Source organism: Paralichthys olivaceus, chromosome 23 (genome assembly GCF_024713975.1).
Source record: "Paralichthys olivaceus isolate ysfri-2021 chromosome 23, ASM2471397v2, whole genome shotgun sequence".
Lineage (NCBI taxonomy): Eukaryota > Metazoa > Chordata > Actinopteri > Pleuronectiformes > Paralichthyidae > Paralichthys > Paralichthys olivaceus.
Window position 1 is genome coordinate 10,089,621 of NC_091115.1, and position 19,084 is coordinate 10,108,704.

The 19,084-nt window shown below is 41.9% G+C and overlaps 1 protein-coding gene across 6 annotated transcripts in view; it reads left to right on the forward strand.

The window, feature by feature from the left end:
* Positions 1–19,084, forward strand: part of dock4b (dedicator of cytokinesis 4b) — a 107,172-nt gene that overhangs the window by 84,070 nt on the left and 4,018 nt on the right. For 2 of the 6 annotated variants that reach the window (XM_069519653.1, XM_069519655.1), the window contains 12 exons: positions 725–891; positions 2,727–2,813; positions 4,103–4,279; positions 7,279–7,362; positions 8,133–8,252; positions 8,497–8,618; positions 9,944–10,055; positions 11,925–12,006; positions 13,199–13,308; positions 14,849–14,921; positions 17,602–17,718; positions 18,465–18,529. In XM_069519653.1, the coding sequence (XP_069375754.1) occupies positions 725–891; positions 2,727–2,813; positions 4,103–4,279; positions 7,279–7,362; positions 8,133–8,252; positions 8,497–8,618; positions 9,944–10,055; positions 11,925–12,006; positions 13,199–13,308; positions 14,849–14,921; positions 17,602–17,718; positions 18,465–18,529 (1,316 nt within the window). The remainder of the gene's footprint in view (positions 1–724; positions 892–2,726; positions 2,814–4,102; positions 4,280–7,278; positions 7,363–8,132; positions 8,253–8,496; positions 8,619–9,943; positions 10,056–11,924; positions 12,007–13,198; positions 13,309–14,848; positions 14,922–17,601; positions 17,719–18,464; positions 18,530–19,084) is intronic. The other 4 variants (XM_069519654.1, XM_069519656.1, XM_069519658.1 and 1 more) reach the window with 3 other exon arrangements.

Here is a 19,084-nt window from a genome sequence, read left to right on the forward strand (position 1 = left end):
CAACAGATTCCTAGCGACATGTACACAGACTGCAGTACATGGTTCTTGCATATACGATGAGGTCTGACTCGTCTGTGTGGACAGTAAAAGCTTTGTCTGCCAGAAGTGCTGCACACAGCTGTACACTACAGCAACAGAGCAAAACACAAAGTTAGAGATCTTTGTTGTTATTAGAAGAAGTGTACATATATCTTTTGGTTCATTATGACACAAAATAAAAAATAATCTGTCTTGGGAGCATCTCCTCTCACATGACGTCTTTCCAGCCAATCACGCCTGTTGTGTTGAACGTGACTCTCCTCCTCCCACTTCTCACTCATTTCGGCCAACAACATCGAGCCTGCCGTCAAATCTGTTCCGTAAAAACATGTAGCAGAGGATTAGGAGACACAGACAGTGTCACACTTGCTTGTCTTAACATTGGTGTTTTTTGGAACTATTTACGCATATTTGTTTTCGTGGTTATGACTCATGTCAAATAATTTTAAGCCTCTGGTACCATCCGTTAAAATTTCTCATGTGGCACCGATGATGCACTGAACCCCCCCCTGCAAACCCCTGCCTGTCTGGTGTGTGTGTGTATTCTTGTCATCTGTGTGTAATTGCATCTCGCGACTCTCCCCCTCTTTCTTTCAGGTCAGTGAAGAATCTTGTCCGTTTTGGTCTCGAGTGCTTTCCCTTGTTGCTCTCTCGCTTCTTTCCTTAACTTTCCGGTGCCTCCCAGACCTGCAGATCTACGCCGTAACTCCGATCCCGGAGAGTCAGGACGTGCTGCAGAGAGACGGAGTGCCCGACAACATCAAAAGCTTCTACAAGTTCAATCACATCTGGAGGTTCAGATACGACCGGCCCTTTCACAAGGGCACCAAAGACAAGGAGAACGAGTTCAAGGTACAGGGGGAAAACTCACAAGAAATACAGAAGAACATAGACAGCCACATGAAGCATGGGCAAATGCAAAGAGGGCAATGTCATGCACTCATTTCTTATCTTCTGTATAATTTCCTCCCCTTTTTCACTCCATAAAAATCACAGATTTTATTGCCATATGAAAATAAGCCTTTAAAAATGAACTCGTGGCCTCCTACTGCGGGGAGTCATTGCAAAATGTCGTGCTATGTAATGTTTTCAGAAATTTGAATTATACATTTATGATTGTATTTTTTTCTCACTGCAAACTGAAACACCTTCATTTACTTCCTCCCTTACCGCATTCATCGACCGTGAGCCTGTGTAGGTAGTGACAGTTTGAACCTGCACCCAGATATTAGTCTGCGTGTCGCGAATGTTTTATTCATCTTGACTCCTGCATTACTAATTATACTCAAAAAAACTGGTACCAGTCTGTGCTGCATGAAGCTCCGCTCAAAAACACACACCTCAGAGACCGTGATATTAGGCTCATGAATATTCAGTATTAACACACACGGACCATGCAGCCGTGTTATCTCGCCTCCATCAAGGCTATTTGGATAATGTAATCATGATATCCCATTTCCATCAGGACTCGATACTGCTGGCCTCAGGTTAGAATAATATATATGGTGAACCTTTGCGTGGTACCGAAGAGCACGCAGCCTCCTGCGCACCACTGTCAAGAGAATAACCCAAAGATAAAAAAAGCTGTTTCCAAAGAAGCTTCTGTCTTCAGGAGAAAGGTCGAGACTTTAGTTGTTTTCTTCTTTTAACTTCCTGCTCTCTAAACTGTAACACAAGTGGTGTTCAGGTGCGGTCCTCGGCCTTAAAACGCCCCGAATCAATAGAGGGCAAAGGGGTCGTCTAGTGACATGAAAGCCTCCACTTCAACCTCAGGATGGGGGATCGATGCGGCGTGTCAGCACTTATCTGCCCTGCTGGAGTGTCCTTGAGCAAGACACTGCATCCTAAACTTAAATTAAGCGGCACTGTGTCAGCACCTTGATCCTCACTTGGCTGTGGAGAGGGCTCAGCAGAAAACCGCTGTGATCACAGTAATACAGTTTCACCTTTTAGACCATATTAGACTAATCAAGAATGTAGACTGTGATTTAAGATGAATGACGCACCTCCACTTCCTCCCGCCATCCAGGAATGAAGCCAAATATTTTAGTTAAGGACACCGCCATTTTACGCATTTGGAGTCTGAGAAGATTGAGCCGTAGTAACAAGGTCTCCCAGATACACACCCTCGACCAATCAGGAGTCAGTCTTAGCTTTATGACCTAGTCAGGAACCAGCCACAGGGAAGCGATTAAAACACTTTGACTGCAGTTCTGAGGATCTTTAGAGAACAAGAAGCAGCACATCAACTAACACTTGATTAAAACAACTTACATGTTACATGAAGTGCAAACTATGTAAAAGTACTGGACGGAGACTCGGGTGGGATGGAACTCCGGGATCATTGGTGTAGCTTGAGCCCAAATTTCTTCACGTGCATACAACAAACACCAGATGATACTGTAGTTTACATAGATCACGTGCTGTCAGAATGACCTTGAGGGATGTTGACGTTTTGACAAGCATGTTGGCTGACAGGCTAAGTGGTGGAACATGAATGATGATATGAGATATAAGCCATCTACCTGCACCTTAAAGTGAGCGTTTGGCAGTAGGTGCACTCGACATGCTTTTCCTCAAACTACGTATATCTAATAAAATTTTGTGCATCAGGCACAAGTAGCTATGGATTGTATTATTTTCAGCATGTGAAGTAATACTCTCGAGTGTGCTGTGTGTTCCTGCAGAGCCTGTGGGTGGAGAGAACGACCCTGACGCTGGTCCAGAGCCTCCCGGGCATCTCCCGCTGGTTCGAGGTGGAGAAGAGGGAGTTGGTGAGTGATAACCACGAAGACACATCTGCAACACGCAGCCGCACAGCGGACGCCATAATACAATTGTGTTTTTTTTTTTTTTTTTATTACAAAAGAGAAAGACCGGCCAATACCCCAGCATCGATCCAGGTCATTACATTGAACAATAAGAGCCTAGGTCATGAGTTTGAGGCTATTGGACACATTTGATTTCCTACATTGGATTGATGGATATCGTGCTAAACGTCATTACTTTTCCAACCAGTATTTCCTGATTAACTTTTCCTATCGATTTATATTGGAAATTGTTTTTTCAATACCCTGTTTTGAGCCTGGAATCACCATCACATTAGAGTTCGTTTCCGCACCGTCTTGCGTGTAAATCCCCCTCAGAAGCCTTTCGTCTTGGATCTCGTCATTCAGATCTCTGAGGAGTGGGAGGATTTGAAACACTGTTTTGTCCACCGTATGCAAAACACAACTCAGTGTCTGTCTCTGTCTAAGCGCATATTCTTTCGTGCCGAGCTGCTGCCGCGTGCTGTGTGTAATTGTGGTTTGTGAGCCCACTGATATTCTATGATGGTCATGCAGTGCAATAGCATATAAAATACAGAACTGGCAAAAGCTCTATTAGCAAGAGGATTAAGCTTTGTGGGAGACAGAGGAAGAAAAAGAAAGAGGGAGAAGATTGTTTTTGTGCGTGAGTGTGCGCTAAAATAACCGTATACTAATCATGCGTGTGTTTGCAGTAATGCAGAGTATGTCTTATATTTAAAGCTGCTGCAATCCTTGTTTTATATTAACAGTGGCCCAAATGGATGTGCAATGTGTCACTGGTAGAGATAAAAACACACATCACCCAACCACGCATTTCCCTCTCAGCTCATTGTTTTTGTGTCACAGCCTAAAATGTTGGTGTTTTGATTCATTCTGACAGCATTGGCTTTGTTTTCTGATGATGCAAGCAGCACTTACATTTAAAAAAGAGGCTAAAAGCTTCTGACCCAGCACCAAACAGTGTTAACACAAAGTTAGCAGCCTGCTGGTGAACGTAGTAGAAGATGTAGAAGCTAAAGAGGCCGATTCTTTCCCCTGAGGAGGTGGTGGAGACCAAAAACTGAATTAATGCTGTCTTTCCCTTATGGAAAGAGATGGTTAAGGCATCATGGCCAAGATGTCCTCATTGTAACTCTTCCCATAATGCACCTCAGCACTATATTATGTTTTCATCCCCCCCCCTCTATAAATTTGAAGAAAAAGCTGCCTCTTGATGTACTTTTTTCTCTCCTCTATATTCACTCCCTTCGCAGGTGGAGGTGAGCCCGCTGGAGAACGCCATCGAGGTGATCGAGAACAAGAATCTGCAGTTGCGCACATTGATCACCCAGTGTCAGAGCCGGCAGATGCAGAACATCAACCCTCTCACTATGTGCCTGAACGGGGTCATCGACGCCGCTGTCAACGGGGGGCTGGCCCGCTACCAGGAGGTATGGATGGATACGTGGAGGGTTCTTTAGAAACTGAAGGCAGGCGTGAGAAGCTATGACTTATGGATTGTCTAATGATGCATGAAGGTGGTTTTTAGTGAGAAGATGTATGGAGAGAAAGCTTTTTGCAGCAGGTGGAGCGGATGAATAGATGGATGGATGCATGAATGGCCGGGTTAAAGTTTGAGCAGACGGATAGATGAGTATCGAGCAGGAAGGGGTGGAAATGAGATGGATGGTGATGGAGGAATGGATGGATAGAAGGATCGAATGAATGAGAAGGGAGTGTTTAATGCAGCCAGTGTATCATACGGTGAAGTGGCAACACCCATATATGGTCAATCTCATTGACACACACTTGTATCTACTGCTCCTCCAAAAGCTCCCTGATGGAAAACAATTGCAGGGCCACAGTGCGGAGCAATTTCTAAACCAGGAGGAGCACAATTGAAGAAAACTACAACTAAGAATCTTCTCATAACAGACTGAGTGGTTCCGGCGACAAGCTCTTTGTCGCATAGCAACCATTCCTTTCCACCGGGAGTGTGTATATGGGGTTGAATGTTCATGTCTGTTATGTGCATGAGTGTGTATGTGTGTGTGTAACGCGTGAGTGTTTATTAGGTTTGTGTAGGAGAGCGTGCCTCTGTGTAGAAGTAGCCCATTAGGGTTTGCAGGATTGTTCATAGAGCCACAAAGGCACGGGTTCACTGAAGTGCTTTCCATTGCTATTATTTTGTTAAAGAAAAGAAGCATGTAATATAGTTTCCAGCTTCCATTACAATTAGAGTACTGCACTTCACTTAAATATAATTTTGGGGCTACCGTTCCCATGCCTGCCAGTGCATAAATGCTGTTTCAGTACCACCACCAACTTCACACTTCATCCAACCATTCCTAAATTATATGTTTGTATTATACACTATAGAAAGTGGCAGATTTCTGTTTTATTTAGCAAGAGGTGAACCCAGATGGAATGATTTCTGCAGTAAACACATCACTCACTCACATCAGCGCATATTTTTCTCATTGCAGAATATCACATGCAGCAGTGCCCCGCGGAACGCGTCTCTATAAATCTATTAATTTCTCAGCGTAATGCCGATTGACAGCTGTGGAGGCTCGCTCTGCAACAAATGAAGGAGAAATTGTCGTTGTTAATATTCAGATTTATTGCTTAAGTTTGAGTCGAGACCCTCGAGGGGGAATGCTGTCTGATTTATTCTCCCCTCCCCCTCCCCCCAGCATTCCATCTCTAATTGGACTTTTCTAATGATTAACTGAGCCACTCCACGGCGAGGTCTCACTCCCCGCAGCCCGACGAGAAATTTCCATCACTCATTGAAGATTATTGATTATTTTTTCGCTGGCTTTTCCGGAGGTCCTTGGATGGAATTTTTCTTGCTGAAACGCAGCACTTCTCTTTAGCACTACATCGGCACTACTGCGTTTGTACTTTTTACATACTTATTTATTTTTTACATTTCGACAAAGAGACTTAACTCAGCAAAGAGCAGACAAAAACCTTAAACACAAAAAATCCAATTCCGAAATATATGTATGTATGTAACAATCCTTCAATATTTACACACACGCACCATGCAATCCTTCCTTCCCTCCTTCCTTTCCTCCTTCCTTCCCTCCTTCCTTCCCTCCTCCCTTCCTTAATATTTTTTTTAACCATTCTAAATTGATAAATATTCAAAGAATTTACGTCCTCAGCTTTGAAATTGAATCTTTTTTTCTTAACAAAATGATCAGTGATATCAGTTGATAATATCACTCTGTTTCTGAAACATCTCCGTACACCACAGAAAATAAGTCAGGTTAGAAACAGAATTTCATTGTATTGCACATTCCTCAAATCTTCCTCCAAAAGACAACGTGACAGAACCAGAGAAAATGAGCTGTTGACTCAGATTCCTGCACTGCATTTGTACTCACTATCACACTAACGACGAAGAACGTAGTAATGTGTTAAATGAGTGGAACGTGATATCATGAACGTTGCATACTAATTTCTGCTTCTTTAATGAAGGCTGTCATCTGACTGGAATACTATTGTTCCTTATTTCACTGAGCCATTGGGTTGAATACATTCATTGATGAGTATCTACATGTTTGTGTCTGCTCCCTTTCGAAGCAGCATCTTTTGCTCTTTAATCGTCATCGAGCTCTGTCTCTTTGGAGATAGACAGCTGTGTCCTGAGGGGAGAAATTGTGCTGATCTTTCTTTTTTCTGCAATCCCTTCTTTTACCTTGTGTTTCCCTCTGTGGCAGATTATAAAGCGTGATTGTGAGCAGGGGTATTTCATCGGCCCGTTGTCTCGCCTCTTTGCATACTCTGACGGCGATTGAAAAGCCTTTGCCATAATCCGCAGACACATCACAGGTGTTTATGGCGTCGCAAACAGCGGGGACCTGGTGTTATCGTGATTCAGAGCGGACCTGGGGCATTTTTCATCTCATCTGGTTCTCTTTGGAGTTGTTTTTTGGAAGGATATGTCTGGGAAAGCGAAGAGAAAGCGCAGTAATCAAGGAGCATGATGTCTTTGAAGAGGCGTGATCTGTAACAGGAAGCAAAGACATGATTGAACATGAAAAATGCTTTCAAAACCTGAGACCAAATTGGCTCCAAAATCAAAGTGTGATCATTTAAATCCTCTATCGTCCGTTTGGCACAGAGTTGGTGTATTTTTAGCAGCTTTGCAGCTCTCTTCTGGTCCCTGAAGTTGATATTGATATCACAACACTTAAACCCAGACAGCAATATTACACCCCACCTGAGCTTGTTGTTAGTTTACTCTGTTTGCTTATTTAAGTTTTTTTTCATGAGCGTTTTTTTTTAAGGATTCAACAACAAGAACAAAAACTTAGTGACACTAATTCACTTAGTCATCCCAGCTGGGATCCAGGTATCACTGCAATGCAGAAAGCGCCACTGCTTCAGCTCCTGGTGCGTGTGCATAACAGATCTCCTGCATTTTGTTTCCACGCAGGCCTTTTTCGTGAAGGACTACATAATGAATCACCCCGAGGATGGAGAGAAGATCGGGCGTCTGAGGGAGCTCATGTTTGAACAGGTGGGTAAATAAGAGATTTAAAGGTGGAGTGTATGTTCATAATGTGTTTCGTATTCAAAGAAAAAAAAAATAACAATATGATATAATAATGATCTGCAACAAGGAAACTAAAAATAACCTTGGATGCAGCTGGTGACACAACACACTCAACACAAGGTCACTTACTTGCTCTTTATGCAGATAAAGATTTCATGATGCTGTCAAACTGTCCTCAACAAACGACTAAGTGAACCATGGGTTGTTTTTTAATCTTACAATGTTATAATGCCATTTAGATTAGAAATGAATATTATATTCCTGTCTTTTTTTAAAAGGGGATAAAATGTAAAAGTAGGTTTCATTGTGCAAAACCATAGACTTCATATAAAGATGGACATTTGATATGTACTGAATTAAACATTTTCCAGTGAACAACTATATAAACACAATAAATACAAGATTGATTTAGAAAACCTCAACTATATGTTGATACTAAAATCAGATAAGCTAATGTTGGCCAATTTATCAGTTAAGCTTCAGCACATATAACAGATGATGAGATAAACTTGATGTATCTGATTTAACCCAGATTTTTGTGCATATTTTATTTTAACCAAGCATAAAACGCTTATCTTCTCATGTCTATTATTTCTTTGCTCTGATTGTTTGTGCATTTCAAGTGAAATAAATAAAGTCATTATTATTATTGTTATTATTGTGTGTGGAACAAATGAGCAGAGATACACAGATGATGTTGGAGGAGAGATTCACTTGCAGCTCTCATCTCACAGGCTCACATCCTGGAGTACGGCCTCGCTGTGCATGAAAAGGTTGTTCCTCAGGACATGAGGCCTCTCCACAAGAAGCTGGTGGACCAGTTTCACTTGATGAAGTCCAGTCTTGGCATACAGGTAGGAGACTTGGATCAACTTTCCTTTAGTGTGTTGTGTAAAATACGTTAAAAAGCGAGTAGTCAGAGTGATCATGTAGCATCTTTTTTGCTCAAATCATTAAGTGGAGTATTTTATGGAAGCACTCCTCATGCAGCACTCAACACTTCATCTGCATTTGTGTGTATTTTACTCGCATGCTGCACACTGGCATGAATAAACATTCAATCATGTACACCTCCTCTTCTCAAATTTGATACCCCAGGAGTTTCCTGCTTATGTTGGCGCAAGCCCGTTGCACTTCACCAATGGAAGCCCGCGAACCTGCAGGAACTCTGTGCCCAACATCATCAGCCCAGACGGTGGCAGAGGGATTGTCAGGCGGAGGTGAATTCTTTTTTTCTCTTCTGTAATATTCTGTTTTATGTATGTTTTTTTATTGTACTTTATGTTTGTACTTACTTAACATGTATCAAAGGTATACAAAACACACTCACACACACAAAATATACATTTCCAAATAACAATAATTGAGTAATAAATAATAAAACTTAAAAAAAGGAATCTTACCCATCCCTCCCCCAACTGGGGGAGGGATGTTGGAGAATGAGTAATGGGTAAGGTGGAGAATGAGAACTAACTAACTGATCCCTTAGCTCCATGATCTCGAGCAGATGACAACTCTGCACACATCAGAACCCAAGAAAAGAGGAGGAGTTTGGAGGCTTCTAACACTTGGCAACCATTTTGTCCATTTGGTTCGATGTGAATGCAGCATAAGAAGAACCGTCTTTCGGAATCTGAACACCGGGGCACACTCCCAGAACATATGAAAATAACTTCTAGTTTGGAATAACTTTTGAATTCTAATGAATCAAGGTTTCGTCTTTCTGTGATTTTTGATTGAGAAAAATCCCAACACTGAATTAATTGCATGTCAGTTAGTTTAAAAAGCACCGAAAAGCTCATTTACTTTAGGATCAGGATACATTTCAGAATTTCTCCTTCATGGTGTCTGACCTTCTTTGCTTTCTTGATGTGCTGCCCTTCACCGCAGACATCGGTCGTCACCTTTTTTTCCGACCTCGGACATCACGCTCTGTGCCTCTGCTCTCTTCTTCTTCCTTCATTCTGTACGAGTGTGCCTTCATCTGGGCTCGGTGTGTGTGTGTGTGTGTGTGTGTGTGTGTGTGTGTGTTTTGATGTGTTCAGTGACCCTACCACTCTGTCTACCTGCGACATTCTGCCTCCCCGGTCCGATCCCAGGGGGCACGGCCACACAGAGAGAATTCAGACAGTCACATCACCTCAATCTCCAAGTGACATTTCGTGTATTGCTTGTTAAGTTTTGATTTTGCTTCTTTTCGTTTGCCAACACAAAACTGGTTTACAGTCGTCCGCTTTCACCTTCCTTTAAAAAACCACATTTTGTTTGTTCCCTAACCTTTCTTTTACACTTTGACCTTTCTCCAGACAAATACTTGATGAAATGCTGTGATTGCCGAATCGATTATTTCCTTCTTATCTGACATTTTCTGCCTGTTTGTCTTGTTCCCTTCCCCATGTCTGACTTTTTCATCTGACGTTGTGCGGCCTGTTCTGAATTTTTCGGTGAGTGAAACCTCTCAAAGCTAAAGCAGCATTTGTCTACAATTCCGGAAAAATGCCACAACCATCTCTCTCTGTCCTCCTCTCACCCTCAGTCCCCTCAGTTACCCGGCGGTGAACCGCTACTCCTCGTCATCTCTGTCATCTCAAGCCTCCAATGAAGTCAGTAACATCACAGGACAATCAGAGAGCTCGGATGAAGTCTTCAACATGCAGGTATAATCTGCGTCTCTCACCCATCACCTCTGTTAAGAATACACCTGGCGTCCACACCGCTTCTGAGTTTGTAGAAAAGGGAGAAGTTTGAAAATGCTACTGGTCCCATTTTTGTTTGAAAACTCCAGGGATGGAGATGTTTGGAAACGATCAAGTGGAGACAGTCACAACAGCTTGCTGATTGAGTCTTTTTCAGTCACGATGTAGCCTTCGCTGATTCGCCACACTCCTATCACATGGCCCCCCTTCCATAATAAATCAGCAGACACTAGCTTCGGCTGCCAGTGTAGAACGCAACGTGAATAATCAATTACAAGTGACGCTGACTCTGTTGTCTTTGCTAACAGCTGTTGTGTAGTCAAATTCTGTATTTTACAGCGATACAGTTATGTGTAGGTTATTATTGTTCTGTGTACATCAGCAGGTGCATGCTGTGTGTTTGTCTGGTTAGTATGTTATTAGTATGGACGGGGATTAAAACTGAGCCAAAACACTTGTGTTTCTGAGTTTAAAAACTCAGAAAAATCCTTCTACAGACACCCAATGCAATCTCTTATGCCTCACCACACACCCAAACAAAGGCTCTTAAGGTAGTAGATTGAATCCACATCCCAGCGTTTGCCCTCATGCTCCCTGCAGATTTCACTTGAAATACTTTTTAATCCACCCTCCGTCTGCTCTGGCCTCATTCCTCTTCTCCTCTGGCCCCCTTTCCCTCTCCGTCCTCCCCTCTGTTTGTTTGGAGCTTTGTCTGGCCGAGCAAATTCTCGTGATTATATCAAATAAGGACACGATTCTTTGTGCGGTCTGTCCAGGGAGCCTGCTGGAGTTGGGCAGTAATCTAAACTGGATTTGGCCAATTCAGAAAGCTGCTGACAACTCCTGGCAGGCTCGTCCTCCGCACCTGGCAGGGCCGGAACTACAGCAGGCGCGAGGAGAGAGAGGATCTGACTGAAGAGATTACCACGTTATGTTTGATCATTGCTGCTTTTATTCTATAGATCAAATACCATTTCTTGAAAGGTGTATTATCATAGTGTGTGTTTCAATCTACAAAGTGCATCTACTCGCGAATCCCCCACGACCACACTGGAGACACCACACTGTTCTGAGCTACAGAAGCTGCTGTGTTTTCAACATTATTACATGATTTTTGCTAAATGTTTTCAGAAGCATGTTCTTTGGGAAGTTAAGGTAATAGCTTCCAATTCATAAAACATTCATATCATGATGACATACTCTATGATATGATGGTTGTACACGCACATATATTTGTGTAACAGGAAATTGTGCTTCTAATTTCATAATTGACTTTGTAAACACTGATAATAATTATAATTATATATATTATTTATTATGTTATTTTATTTTTCTAATGAGATTTTACTTAAAAGTTTGAACAATTTGTCACAACTGGAAATTTAGATGAAGTCCAGTCTCTCAGTTTTACACAGATACATATTAGACTTTCTAAACACAACAGATACAAATAATATTCTTATTTAATTTTCTAATAATAATGTTCAAATGTTTACTTTTTTGAAGCCACAGCTGACATCTGCAGTTCACTGGTTGAGGGTTTGTCAACATTTTTCAAGAAATATATATTCCATCACAATTATTTCAAATATGGGAACATGAAGGATTGTTATTGGCTTCAAATTTTTTTAGTATGATACAGTGAACTTTAGTCTTATGACAACACCTGACACATAGTGGGTTTTAATTCATTTACAAAAACAGTAAAGTGTAATGTCCTGTGGTATAAATTAAGCTCATTCATGTGGTACATTGTATATCACGTTAACGGCTGTAGATGATATTCTGGTGGTGATAATAATGCAGTTGTCCTTTTTGTCGTCCCCACAGCCCAGTCCGTCTACCTCGAGCCTCAGCTCCAACCATTCTGCCTCGCCCAACGTCACCAGCTCAGCCCCGTCCAGTGCCAGAGGTGAGACCGGCGCTTTGCACCACTGACTCATTTTGCAATGTGATACACGGTAAACAGCTTTTAACTGATATCTCAATCCAGAGCAGCTGGCAAACAGAGGAAGCACACAGAGGTTTCTCTGGCGAGGGCGGCGAGGTTAGATGACAGCTGGGGGGATCCGTGCAGCGGAGGGAGATGAGGACAGGGAGAGAGAAAAGAGAGAGAGACAAGAATGAGAAGACAGGCTTGAATGGAAAGTTAGAGGCTGAGAAATAGAGGGAATACGAAATGAGCCAAGATGAAAAACTGAATTGGGATGAGATGTGTGACAAATGGCTTCGAGAGAAACATGCACCTAGTGAACAATCAAGAGCGAGTGAGAGACAATAGCAGCGGTGTGGAGTGTCCCTCTTTGACCTCAGTACGATCGCCAGGCCTACGTTGACCCCGGGCGTCCATGTCCACTTCACAGTGGAGTGTGAACCTCTGTGTTTCTGCCTGATCCACATTGTAAAGATTAAGAATTTATGATGACGTTTACGCAAGTGAATACACTCCCCTTTGGCGAGCTGCTAACAGTCAGCTTCACCCTTTTAAAAAGCTGCCTCTGTCCAACTATAAAGTCTTGAGAGAGTTATTACTAGTGTGGTCTTATCTGAATGAGAGCCGGTGATGGGTATCGCACACTCACGAGATAGCCTTCCAACCGCTATCGTCTTCGTTAATGGTTTGAGATCCACACGGTAGCTAACACCAGATGAGGGGAACTGCTGCAGAAAATGGTACGAGCGAGTCTTCGCCTGTTTGTGTATGTGTGATTCCTGATTTGAGGGTTTGCACCTGTCTCCTTCAACTGTGGTTGTCCAGTGTTACAGAGGAGGTGAGGGACTGTGTGTGTGTGTGTGCGTGTGAGCGTGTGTGTGTGTGTGTGGGTGTGGGTGTGTGCGCACGCTCGGGTGTGTGTGTGAGTGTGTGGCAGGCAGGCCATTTATCATGTTGTGGAGCTAGTGAGGCTGAAAGAATGGTGTGGAGTCTTAGAGAGAGGAGAGATTGGCCTCTCCTGATTTGTGGCCAGCATTTCTGGGTAACAGTCGAACACCTTGCTGTTATTTGGTCCCTTATGTGTTTGCACGCTTTCTTAAGTGTGTGTGTGTTTGTGTTTGTGTGTACATGTTCTAACACTGTGTTATCTCATACTGTGTGTGTATTACAGGTTCTCCCCAAATGGCAGAAAAACACAAGCATTCCAGAGAAAACGCCTGTTTGTCTCCGAGAGAGAGACCAGTCAGTGCCATATTTCCCAACCCCCTGGACCCTGCACAGGTAAAACACACACACACAATTTGAGTCAAGTTATAATAAAGACGATATTGATCCATCTTTCTATTTATTTATCTTTAGGATCAGAAACAGTTTTGATGACCTCGCTAATTAGATTTCAAACGACTGATAAATCAGCTCCGTGTACAGCTGTCTATGTCTATGATATGGATTCAGATGTTTTTGATGGATGGTGCGTGGATCAAGTGAAGTGCAGTGGTTTTTGCTTGTAATTTATTCCTTTAGCATATTAGCATACCAGAGGAATCACAAAAGATTGACATTAGAGCGATTTCAGGCGCTCTGAAAGTAAAAATACCATTTATTTTCTCCATCCACAGTTTTTGTGATCATGAAAACATGAACTGTGAAAGTACATAAAAGAAAGTCACTTGATAGTGTGGATGGTTTTATCTTACTGACACAAACAAATAAAACATCTGGGTCCAAACAATTAAAAAAAGATTCATATAAACAACAAACCCCTTATATTTAAAAGGTAACACGATCAACACAAAATCATCATTCATTATAGAAAACCTACTGGTGCTCAAATGTTACAAGACAACACATAGTGAACATAAAAACATGGAGTCACCAAAGTTACTACCTGTTACTACCTGTAAGAAAAACATAATCTTCAGCTTTAATTGTGTTACATTTTGAGTCTGTGTGTAAATTCAGCAGCCACGGTGCTATCGATCTCAACCTGATGCCCAAGGATGAGATTTAGCACAACACAAAAAGAGAAATGTCCTTTTGACCTGCTGCTGCATATATGTCACAAACTGGGACAGAAAACAAAGTCACAATTGTATTGAACATTTTATCTCAATGTGTGATTTCTGAAAAAAATTCAATAAAATCCCGAACGGGGACACTCAGCACGAGGTCTTTTTTAGCAGACAGGGACAAAAAGAAAGGCACAGTCCAGCACAAACAATCTAATGTTCCTACAATAACAACTAGAACAACATGTTGCTGCAGGTTCTTCTCTCGCTGAAGGGCGGTGCGTAACACAATCACACACGCTCCGTCCTCGGTGAGAAAGCTGCTGTAACAGAAACATTTTGTGTTTGCTGTTCAGAGTCTTTCAGTCAATGCTCCTGGAACAGTTCCCCTGTTTCTCTTGTCCTGTTGAATCAGAAGAGTCGGTTTGAAACTGTCGATGTCGAGGAGGGAAAGAATGATTCCAACCTCACAACAGTGAAGCACTGCTCGCTACTAATGGCGTATTGATTATTACAAACACCAATTACATGTATACCTTGTACTGTAATTACAGCGCCTGGGTAAAAAAAACATCTTATTTATCTATTTTTTAGGATGGATGTGCTCACCCACTGCTCGACATTCAGTACTCTCTCTCTCCGTCTCTGCTCCTTTCTTTCTTCCCTCTATCTTTTATAAGAAAATAACTTCACACAGTATTTATTTATTTACAATATTCATTTATTCCTATATGCTTGAAAGCTGTTGTTTTGTATTGTTTTCTTGCTGTGTGTGTTTGGTATTCATTTTGGGCTTATTCTTCCGTGTGCAGAGAGCCCCTCCTCATCAGATAGGAGACTCCACTTTACCACGCAGTGACCCCAACCTCTCAGCGCCAGACAAAGGTAAAACACTGTTATTTTTGTATCTTACTTCCGCACAGTGACCCCTCGTATACTCCCAGAAACACTCTGAATGTACTCTCACCTTTCACCACCAGGAGAATCATAATGTCAGCATGTGTAGAGTCAGATTTTCTGAACATAAATATATAAATGAAATGTAAACGTGCATGTAAGGTGTGGGGAGACAATAGTAATGGCTTGTATATAAACTAAATCCAAAAGATATACAAATGATTCAATACAAAATATACAACAGGAAATGTCTTTATTGACTGGACAAGCTTTGCATTTGAAAAAATAAAAAACAGAACAGATGAAATAAATACCATATTTACAGTTTACATAACAGTTTCTAAGAGAGCTCATTATTTTTAAATGTTTTAACAGCAGAGCATCTAAAGTAGACTTTTAAAATTATTACTTTTAATATTTATTCCTTCTGGAACACAATAGCAATACAGCGGTCTGCAAAGGTGATGGGAAATTGATCTAAGTTCCCACAGAAGCAGTGTAGATGAGGAGTTAAAGAGGACAGGATGCGTATCTATGGTGACCAGTGTGAGCTAACTTAGCTGTGCTCAATGCTAGGACTGAAAATCAGATCAGCTTGGAAAGAACTGCTCATGGCTTCAAATAACAAAGAAATATGCAAAGAAGCATTAGCTAATTTAATAGTCAGCAAACTTAAACTGTAAAAGGTCAATTAAAACTGTGAGTGAAAATAAAGGTGTCAATGAGGAAGTGCCTGACTATTTCCAGTCGCCGTAGGGCCGAGTTAAAATGCGTCGCTGCTTTGACTCCAAAATCTTGCATGGTTGCTGCAGTGGTAGCAGACAACTTCTCTATCACTCACTGATGCTAACACCACTGCAGCGTGGTGGTCATCTGTCTGGACATGCAGTGTGAGTGTGTAACGGTTGGACCACAGAGCGACTGGGGGCATCTGTCTTCACACAGCTGCTTCAGGGAGATTGTCAGAACACACACACACACACACGGAAAAAACGCAAATGCATGCTGGGTTCAATTATACCAGACAATCTCTCTAGATTATAGCATTTCATCCAACCTTGGTGATGAAAAGGCAGGTTCTATATCCCTGCAGTGCTAATGGACATGCGTGACATCCATATGCATGAATCCATTTCCCCCAGGTTGTCTTTTTGCTCAGCTGAGTCAAGAGAAGATCCATACATTTATTTATGTTTTTAAGGAAAAATACGCATCTAAATCAAGAGCAGCTCCCCAGCGTGTAATTAATACAAAAAAAACCTGAGCGGTTTGATTGCTTTTCTCTGAACTTTCGGCAAAACTGAACATGTGCAGTTTCCTCCCCCTCCATCATTGCCGCTCGCAGCCGCAAAAAACAGGAGCAGCCTTCAAAGCACTTTGTGAAGTCATTAAGGAGAAGACGCCTCGGAAGGAGGCGCGAAGTGCGTGGATGCGAAAGCTTCCGTGAGAAACGCGCAGGAACACACACGCCTCCAATGTGATTGGAGAGGGATCTGTGAATAATGCAGCGAGAGATAGATGAAGTGACACAATATGGTGACATCACACCTTTGTGCATATGACAGTGAAAAAAGCTGCAAGAATTTACACCAAACCCGTGACTGTAGAAAAAGCGTGATTCATCTTGAACCTTTAACTCTGGATACCAAATATAGCGTCAGTAAAATATGATGCTAAATTCTGACATAATTTACATTTACCTGGACTCAAAGGATGAACAGATTAGATCTGACAAGTATTCATATGCTAATTATGACTGAATTCATTTTATTGAATCCCCTCAAAGTTAAAATAGACGTGGGTGTAAACTGCAGCTTAACTTTTTAACAGAGGCTTCTTGATTTAAAGTCTGAACGCCTTAATGTTTGATTAAAAGTGACCTGTAAACTAAAGAACAGAACAAGGACGATCTGAAACAAGAACATTCTATTTAAAAGTACTATTTTAAGTCTTATATGTGATTTAGATAAATCTACTACTCTGCTTTCACAGCGACTCTGCAGGTGTGGCATCGCAGTGAACTTAATTATTTCTCTGCTCTCTGTTTCTTTTCATGCACATTTCTCAATGATGCAAATGAAACTAAAGCCAAATAAAAAGTTACGTCTAAAAAGAAAATCTTTGCTGGAATGCTTCACAGTTTTCAAAGTAATGAGCAACACTGTGTGCTTCTAAATTGTAAAAACTATCCTTCGCTCCTTCTCAAGTGTTTGACCTGTTGCACTAATGAGCAGAATCCTGCATTTCGATGTCACGTCTCTTGACAGCGAGTTGTTTCATTAACGGCAAAAATAGAAATTCATGAACTAAATCAATGAAACTGTTTTTTCTGTTAACATGTGCTCCTAAACAATTTACTGTGGGTTCATGTTTGAGTGACAAAACCCTGTAGAGGCCACAGTAATTATTACAGCTGCAAAGGAGGATGTCAAAAGTTTATATTTTTTGATTATTTTGATTTTCTTTAGAGTAAGGTTTATTATTAAAAGTTCATACTTCAGTGAGCAACACTGTAAAACAAATGTCTGTTTTATTTTCACCACAAAACTATATCAGGATTGTTTGGGTGTTTCATCATCGATGTCACACATGATCCCACCTCTCCATGTTGTGTTTTGTGATTCCATTTCCTGTCATGTGACTCTTGATGTCTCTGTGTGCTGTGAAGTGAGACCCACACCCAGTAGCTGGAGCCTAGACAGTGTCAAAACGGGCGCTCCAGCCTTCTATGACTCTGTGGGCAAACAGCTCTGCCCTCCTGTCCCTCCTAGGCCTCCGTACTCAGGTAAACCGGCCCGTCGCTGCGACTCCTCCAGCGAAGAACGATACTAATCTTCCTCTCTGACTTTTGACACCTGGTGCTTTCTCCACCTCTTCTTGGCATTTTCCCCCCATCTGAGGCTCTCAGCTGCTGCTTCCTTCGCTTCAGCTCACACACACACACACACACACACACACACACACACACACACACACACACACACACACACACACACGACGCCAGCAGCTTTGAGAAAAAACTGAAATCAATGCCGATTGATATTCCAGTCAATTCCCGGATCCCTATTTTTTCTCCTTTCAATCCCCCTTAGAAATGCATGTCATTATATCTCAACAACAGTTTTATCCATCATCAACTCAAACTGTGTTTTAGTTATTTACTTATTTACAGATGCAACAGATTCCACTTATTCCCCACTGCTATGTGATGTATCACGTTGCCCAGCAGTGTTATAAGCAGATGGAGTGTTTTTCCCCTCCTCCCCTCCTCCCCTCCTCTTTCGTGCCCTCTCTGCGTGGAGCAGTAGCAGCTGCTGGATGTAGAAACAGCTTAAAGCAGCCTTAAGGACCTGCAGAACATCAGCACGTATTTGATTCATTGATGCTTTAAGCGACTGGCCCTCTCATCTCTGTGTGTGTATGTTTGCATGACTCACGCTGTCATCCTTGTGTCAGGAAGAAAATGCTTCGCTAATTTGAATTTGCCCTCTTTTCTTCTTTTCTCTCTCTGTCTCTCTCTCTGACTGTCAGCAGGCTCCTCGGCTAAAAACATGAGGTCGCAGTCGCCCGTCCCCACGTCCCGATCGCCACAAAAGGTTGGTTATGTTTCTATCACTCACTTCCTCCCTCCCTTTAAGTTTTCAGGTTTTTTTCAGTTTTGTTTTCTCTCCCTCTCATTGAACTGAACAGTGGTTATTACCCATGAGCCCCAGCTTCCTGAAGCTGCCGCTCTAACAAATAAACCAAACTCTATTTATTATTCTTGATATTTTAAAAGTTTCCTGGCTGAATATCAGAGATAAACGCTGGTTTTTCACGACTTTCAAGTCTCTAACTGTTCAACAGCTCAGCATTACTTTGTGGGCCTGATTAAACTGTGACTATCAGTCAGTCCCACACTTTTCACAGGAGATCGTACCCACTCATAAAAGTTACATAGAGCATGAAAAGACATTCACGGCGATTAGTGGGAAATCATTCTCCCTCCTCCAAGTCCAAGTCTTTTACGCCAAAGTTAGCGGGTATACGCAGGTTTTTTTAAACGTGGGCAAACCTGCTCAAAAAAGGCAATTGACTGTTTTCACATTGCCAGCAAAGGAGTTTGTGTTTTCTGTTTTTCTCCCCAGGAACAACATAAATAGTCACTGAAG